Genomic DNA, 7889 nt, shown 5'->3' with positions numbered 1-7889 from the left:
AACACTTTTTATTCGTATTTGTAGTTCTGAAGCGAATCCTCCTCCTGGGTTGTGGCCGGGTAGAGTATAATTAGTATAATATAGACATGAATCTATAGTTAGTAATATTATAATACTACTATACTTCAGAATAACATTACAAATCAAAAAGCAATCCAAACAGAGTTATTTCAGAAATATTTTTATACAAATACAATATATTCAAGCTTAAAAACTGTTCAAAACGTTTTGGTACTGTGTTCGTTACCCAGAGTACAGTGCATCAGCAATTTACAGCCTTGAAAAGTGTGCAAGAAGATAAAAGAAACAAACACATGCAAGAGAAGGGAAGTTGAGGGCTGGGTTAGGAACCAGTGTCCTGAGACAGAACCTCAACAAGTGAGCAAAAACAAAAGGTGTCCCACAACCTTCCCCCTTTACTGTACGGATGTGGGTGGAGGCAAACACTGACCCTCAGTGTGAAGTCTCACATTTAAACACCATCAGGGACCGAATGATGCTGTTGACACGCGGGTTCATGACCATCATTCTGAGTCTGCACCACCCTCCTGATCTTCTGCTCACTCCCTGTGTGACAGCACATATCTCATCATCAATGATGACACTGAAACTGTCATCCACAGCACCAATAAAGATGAACAGACAAGGAGAAATGGTAAATGAACTTTCTGTAGCAAAGTAAAATAAAACTAATTTTAGAAATTGAAAAAGATGTATTATGGCTACTTACAATACCTCATAAACCACCATGTGACAGCAATTCCCTTCCCATGGTGCAAAGACAAGTGGACCTGTGAACATTTGAAGGCAACATGATGTTTAAAAGTAAACATTGTTTATAAAAAGATGGGCATATATGGGATATATAAGATGGGATAGATATAAACACACACACACACACACACACACACACACACACACACACGTATTAGGGGTGTAACGGTTCTCAGTAAGAAATCTAACCATACACGGTTCGGCACGCACTTGCACCGCGGTTCATCTAATGACAATTAACTCCCCGAATGACAATTAACTATCCAGTAAGAATCATCCAGTTTGGGAGGCGGGACCTTATACAGCTAATCAGATTGAGGCTTCCCTCAAACATATTTGCATACAGACATTATAAATGAATTTCACACTCTTAAAGGGGCCATTACATACAAACACGGTACCACGGTAGCGCTGAAGACACTGAAGGCGCTAAACAGTGTTGCCAAATCAACGGTTTTCCCGCGGAATTTGTCTACTTCAACACTGTTGCTGTGGGCTGTTTTTCATGCTGCGGGTTGAAGCGACCCCAATTATGTGATATTGAGCCCCGGGAACGTGAATTTTAGCAGGCAACACTGCCAAAAAAAAAATATATTTTACCCCATGAAATGCGATTGGGCTTGTTTCGGGCTAGTTTTAAATGCGATTGAGAAAGTTTTATCTAAAACAGGTGTTTTTGTATTAACACGGCCTGCATGTTTATTGTTAAGATGTTAAACATGAAAAACACCTATTTTTCACATTCCTGACTAGCAGACTTATCAAGGGGTTTATGGGCAAGTGCTTTGCTGTGAAAAAATGTACAAATCATGAAGAATGACAAACTATCAAATGTCAAACTGCAAACTATCTTTACTGTATGGTATGAAACCACCCTTCACAATAGATGAGACCTATATAAGGCAGTTTCAAAATACCTTACTTACCTGTTGAGTAATAAAAACACAATCCCTCAGTTCTCGCCATCTCCTAAAGTAAAGCTGATGTTGATTCTTGTTTTATCGCAAGCTCAGGTGCGGTCTCTTTTCTCTAGCAGACTCTCCTCTGTTCGCCGTTTGTTTAAAATGGGTGATTCTCCGGAGGATGGACATTTAGCGGCTCCATGTCAACCTTTCTTTTTGGAAGAACGTGATTTCAACAACTGAGGGGATTCTGAGTGTGCATACAATGGACACTTTACTTTCCCATGAGGCCGCAGGAGAGGATTTGTCAATGGCAGTGAAGCGACACAACTGACACAGATAGGTCACATGAAAATGACAACATGGCGGATGTAGTACGTCCAGATTACATACATACCATATGCATTCATACTATGTAGAACATACTCTTTTTTAGCAGTCCCAAAGTAAATACTTTTTCAAAATAAGTACCTACTCTGATTTCAGACAGCCACTGGCACGATACAAACACTAATATAGGGCAAAATACAGGTGTAGCAAATCAGAGTTATGAGTGGTGTTCAGCAGGAGCCTGGAGAGTGGCGCCACCTGCTGATCTAGAGAGTACGTAGGTGTGTTTAGAGGCTGATGTATAGGGTTGCTCTGAAGAGAGCGCCCCCTGCTGGCCAGGAGTGGACAAGCAGTCCAGTAATGAGTCCTTACAAGCAAGTTTCCTGATTTACATCACAGGGCTGAAGAAATGTTGCATTTTACAGGGTTTATTTAATAGAAATTACATTTCAACAGGACATGCATAAGTGCACTTAAATAAAGCGTTTGCTCTAGTCTCAGTTATTCTGTGAGATTACAGGGAAATAATCATTCTGATGGCTTTTGAAATGCAGTGAACACTATTCTGTTAATACTGTTAATTTCTGATGTGTTAAGGGTTTAAACCTCTTCAGTCAGTGCTGAATCAACAGGTTTAGTTCAGAGTTCAGAAACGTTCCAAACTGTCCTCCTCTCATCATCTTCATCATGTTTGGCACCCTGATCTCAAGCTGGTCTGGGGTCAGTTGACCTACTGTTCAGAGTCGGTCTCGCTGTAGATATTACTGACGATATGAGTCAGATCCAAACTCTGGGTCAACATGTCAGTGAGAATCTCGTCCGCTTCGATGCCCTCTATGAACTCGTCCAGAGACAGCTCACCTAAACACACACAGATACCTATGTAAATCATTTAGTTTTATTTACATATTTAAATAGCATTGATGAATACACTGATTACCGTCTCCATTAACGTCAATCTTGTTGAACACCATGTCCGTCAAGTCATCAGCAGAAATCTCCTGGTCTAATCCGTTAATGGCTTGAACGGCCTGGAGCAGAAAAACAATAAGAGATGAAAGTGAGCAGACATTCGGTGACACCAGCAGGAGGCGCTGAAGAGAAACTCAGATGCCACTGAATTAAACATGACACCTTGAAGATCAGCAGCAGCTCGTCTCTGTCGATGCATCCGCTGCCGTCCATGTCGAAAAGTTTGAAGTACCAGCGCAGCTTCTGCTGAACACCGCCCTTCAGAACCAGACTCAGAGCAGCGACGTACTCCATGAAGTCTATACAGCCGTCCTGACAAAACACACACACACACACACACACACACACACATTACTCTTGAACATTACATAAACATAGATCAGTTGTGGTAAACGGAAGATCAAGCTTGTTCGCTTGACTTGCGAGAACCAATGAGGTTAATTCTCGTGTTACGCATCACGTTTGAGCTTCTCAAGAACCAAGGAGGTTCGTTCTCGTGTTACGCAGCACGTTTGAACTTCATTGAGAACCAATGAGGTTAATTCTCGTGTTACGCATCACGTTTGAGCTTCTCAAGAACTAATGAGGTTCATTCTCGTGTTACGCAACACGTTTGAGCTTCTCAAGAACTAATGAGGTTCATTCTCGTGTTACGCAACACGTTTGAGCTTCAGCAAGAACCAATGAGATTCATTCTAATGTTACGCAGCACGTTTGAGCTTCAGCAAGAACCAATGAGGTTCATTCTCGTGTTACGCAACACGTTTGAGCTTCTCAAGAACTAATGAGGTTCATTCTAGTGTTACGCATCACGTTTGAGCTTCTCAAGAACTAATGAGGTTCATTCTCGTGTTACGCAACACGTTTGAGCTTCTCAAGAACTAATGAGGTTCATTCTCGTGTTACGCAACACGTTTGAGCTTCTCAAGAACTAATGAGGTTCATTCTAGTGTTACGCATCACGTTTGAGCTTCTCAAGAACTAATGAGGTTCATTCTCGTGTTACGCAACACGTTTGAGCTTCTCAAGAACTAATGAGGTTCATTCTCGTGTTACGCATCACGTTTGAGCTTCAGCAAGAACCAATGAGATTCATTCTAATGTTACGCAGCACGTTTGAGCTTCAGCAAGAACCAATGAGGTTCATTCTCGTGTTACGCATCACGTTTGAGCTTCAGCAAGAACCAATGAGGTTCAATCTCGTGTTACGCAGCACGTTTGAGCTTCAGCAAGAACCAATGAGGTTCATTCTCATGTTACGCATCACGTTTGAGCTTCAGCAAGAACCAATGAGGTTCAATCTCGTGTTACGCAGCACGTTTGAGCTTCAGCAAGAACCAATGAGGTTCAATCTCGTGTTACGCATCACGTTTGAGCTTCAGCAAGAACCAATGAGGTTCATTCTCATGTATCTCAGCACGTTTGAGCTTCTCAAGAACCAATGAGGTTCATTCTTGTGTTATGCATCACGTTTGAACTTCTCAAGAACCAATGAGGTTCATTCTCGTGTTACGCAGCACGTTTGAGCTTCAGCAAGAACCAATGAGGTTCATTCTCGTATTACGCATCACGTTTGAGCTTCAGCAAGAACCAATGAGGTTCATTCTCGTATTACGCATCACGTTTGAGCTTCAGCAAGAACCAATGAGGTTCATTCTCGAGTTATGCATCACGTTTGAGCTTCTCAAGAACCAATGAGGTTCATTCTCGTGTTACGAATCACGTTTGAGCTTCTCAAGAACCAATGAGGTTCATTCTCGTGTTACGTGGCACGTTTGAGCTTCTCAAGAACCAATGAGGTTCGTTCTCGTGTTACGCATTATGTTTGAGCTTCTCAAGAACCAATGAGCTTCGTTCTCGTGTTACGCATTATGTTTGAGCTTCAGCGAGAACCAATGAGGTTCATTCTCGTGTTACTCAGCACGTTTGAGCTTCTCAAGAACCAATGAGGTTAATTCTCGTGTTACGCAGCACGTTTGATTTTCATCGAGAACCAATAAGATTCATTCTCGTGTTACGCAGCACGTTTGAGCTTCTCAAGAACCAATGAGGTTCATTCTCGTGTTACGCAGCACGTTTGAGCTTCAGCGAGAACCAATGAGGTTCATTCTCATGTTACGCAGCACGTTTGAGCTTCTCAAGAACCAATGAGGTTCATTCTCATGTTACGCAGCACGTTTGAGCTTCTCAAGAACCAATGAGGTTCGTTCTAGTGTTACGCAGCACATTTGGGCTTCTCAAGAACCAATGAGGTTCATTCTAGTGTTACGCGGCATGTCCAAAAATGAACAAAAGTCTTACAGCTAAACTGACCCAGCTCTCCATGCCATCCTCAATCTGTCAGTGGATCTCCATCTTCCTGACAGACCAACAACAGCGAGTGAGACTGGGGAAACTCACATCCAGGACTCTCACTACCAGCACTGGCGCCCCCCAGGGGTGTGTTCTCTCCCCACTGCTCTTCTCCCTGTAAACCAATGACTGCACTTCTAAAGACCCCTCTGTGAAGCTCCTGAAATTTGCAGACGACATCACTGTCATCGGCCTCATCCAAAACGGTGATGAGTCTCCTTACAGACTGGAAGTTGAACAGCTGGCTTTCTGGTGCAGTTATAACAACCTTGAGCTCAACACGCTCAAAGCGGTGGAGATGATAGTGGACTTCAGGAGGAACAGCCCAGCTCTCCCCCCACTCACCATCATGAACAGCACTGTGGAAGCAGTGGAGTCATTCAGGATCCTGGGCACTACCATCTCTCAGGACCTGAAGTGGGACAATCACATTGACTCCACTGTGAAAAAGGCCCAGCAGAGACTGTACTTCCTTCATCAGCTGAGGAAGTTCAACCTCCCACAGGAGCTGCTGATTCAGTTCTACTCGGCTGTCATTGAGTCTGTTTTATGCACTTCCATCACTGTCTGGTTTGGTTCAGCTACCAAATCTGACATCAGGAGACTACAACGCACAATCCGGACTGCAGAAAGGATTATTAGTGTCCCTCTGCCAACCCTCCAGGACCTGTACTCTTCCAAAGTGCAATACTCTGACTGTTTAGTGCAATCTTCTAAACTCAAGAGATTATTTATATTTATATATTCATACTACTCAAATACTGTAAATATGTTCATAATCTGTAAATGTTTATTCTGACTAAACGTAACTGTGACCTTATATTTTTTATACCATTTTTCATATTTTTAGTCTTAGAATTTGTATTACTATGTTCTTGTTGTGTTTGTATTGTATATGTGCACTGGAAGCTTCAGCACCAAGAAAAATTCCTTGTGTGTGCAAGCACACTTGGCAATAAAGCTCTTTCTGATTCTGATTCTGACAGGTTTGGAACAACATGAGGGTGAGTAATTAATGACAGAATTAAAAGTTTGAGTGAACTAACTCTTTTACATACTGATTTATGGTTTTATTTATATTCATTTATTTGATAGGTATTTGGAAATCTAAGCAGCAACAATAATGTGTGATTTGATCTTAAGAGTGTGCACACGCTAAAATCCATGTTTTTGTGCATATGTTCGATTTCTCTGATTCACACGTACACACATTTGTGAAAATTATCTTAGATCAAATGTAGGACGGTTTCTATACAACATTTTATTCTTCTGTTTTTTTGTAAAGATTTTAAGTGACTATGAGCAATAGTGCATCCTAAACCACGCATTAATACAGATATTAATCCATGACGTACTATTATAGATGTTCATGGAAAGTGTTGTGACGTGAATGAAAACCGTACTCAGAAATAAAGTAGAGCAGTCAATGAGGAGTTTACACACTCCAGTTAACCAGATTACCGGCTTTGATGGGTCTAAGCTAAGATCTCTGACCTTTTGCAGCGCTGCTGTTTGATCTGAGTTTACTGTATTAACACAGATCTCATTACCCACAATCCTTAGCTGAAATGAAGCAGGAGGGACGTGAGGCCATCGCTGAACAATTCTAAAGTTCATTCAACCCTCACGTGTCAATATATTATGTTCTGTTATGTACTTTGAAGAAACAAGTTTATACTTAAGGAAATTTCCTTATTTCATGAGAACTGATTAACACAACTTCAACTTGATAACACTAAAGAAAAAAAGGATAATATTAAATCAACAACGATGATAACATTTAGCAGAACAGTGAATAATAAACAGAATAATAACAGATTGTCTTACGTCGTTGATGTCGAAGGTCTTGAACATGGTCTCGACGTACTCGTTGGATGACTCTGACAGATTCTTCAGCCCGAAGAACTTCTTGAACTCGTAGAACGTGAGCTGACCGGACGGACACTCGGTCATGAACTTCCTGTACCACTTATGAGAGTGGCACGCGGTCAGCTCCTCCACAGACATGCTGGGCGAGTTCCCCATGATGCTGCTGTAGTACCGGAGCTTCAGGAGAGATCGCTCATCGGTTCCCTGGTCAAACACACACTGAGACACGAGCTCAGCGCGCGCGACAGGGCGAGTATGTCCCAACCAATTACCACCGACGTCACTCCCTGGGCTGTTCTTTTCCGCTCTGGAAATTACCGTGAATTAATACCTGCTTACAGGGAATCCAAGCTGAGTGTGTCATCACGACCCACTGACCTGAGATCATGACCTCTACTTATCTGTCTGTCTGTCTGACTGTCAAACAGGAGATTATTTGGTTATTTTTTTGTGAACCAATTCCTAACATTCCAGGGAATAAAAAGGTTTGTTTGCAACCATAAACTAACATTCTCCAAACATTACAGGCTGGTGTTGGTGTGACAATCTAATAAGAACAGAACATAATCTAATGGTTATTTTTAAGTTTTATTGTTAGGTAGCAGCTAGTGAAAATAATACGATATTTACACTAAGTGAAAATAGTGATATATTCTATTTACACCATGCAAAAGTAGTTCTTTGCAATAT

The 7889-nt window shown here is 41.6% G+C and overlaps 1 protein-coding gene across 3 annotated transcripts; it reads right to left on the bottom strand.

The window, feature by feature from the left end:
- LOC307120588 (guanylyl cyclase-activating protein 1-like) lies at window positions 1-7468 on the bottom strand. Of its 3 annotated transcripts, none has more exons than XR_013815817.1 (6): window positions 7158-7468; window positions 3141-3290; window positions 2947-3037; window positions 1701-2867; window positions 731-791; window positions 172-567 (listed from the first exon to the last, which is right to left on the bottom strand). XR_013815817.1 is itself a non-coding variant. In XM_079807692.1 (4 exons), the coding sequence occupies exons 1-4, from the start codon at window positions 7353-7355 to the stop codon at window positions 2737-2739; spliced, it is 570 nt and encodes a 189-aa protein (XP_079663818.1). In that variant the 5' UTR covers window positions 7356-7421; the 3' UTR covers window positions 1-2736. The 3 variants fall into 3 exon arrangements, 1 of the variants encoding a protein (XP_079663818.1); XR_013815818.1 differs by having other exon boundaries at window positions 736-791; XM_079807692.1 differs by having other exon boundaries at window positions 1-2867; window positions 7158-7421.
- Window positions 7469-7889: the final 421 nt, after the last annotated feature.

Source organism: Gobio gobio, assembly GCF_949357685.1.
Source record: "Gobio gobio genome assembly, chromosome: 24".
In the NCBI taxonomy this organism is placed as follows: Eukaryota; Metazoa; Chordata; class Actinopteri; order Cypriniformes; family Gobionidae; genus Gobio; species Gobio gobio.
This window is presented reverse-complemented; position numbering and strand designations above follow the sequence as displayed.

What these genes read in the sequence shown, in the direction of transcription:
- LOC307120588 (XM_079807692.1), bottom strand. Translation starts at nt 7,355, where the DNA reads ATGGGGAACTCGCCCAGCATGTCTGTGGAGGAGCTGACCGCGTGCCAC. An exon ending in AGACCTTCGACATCAACGAC is followed by an intron (nt 3,291 to 7,157) that starts GTAAGACAATCT and finishes GTGTTTTGTCAG; the next exon opens with GACGGCTGTATAGACTTCAT. An exon ending in GATTGACGTTAATGGAGACG is followed by an intron (nt 2,868 to 2,946) that starts GTAATCAGTGTA and finishes GTGTGTGTTTAG; the next exon opens with GTGAGCTGTCTCTGGACGAG.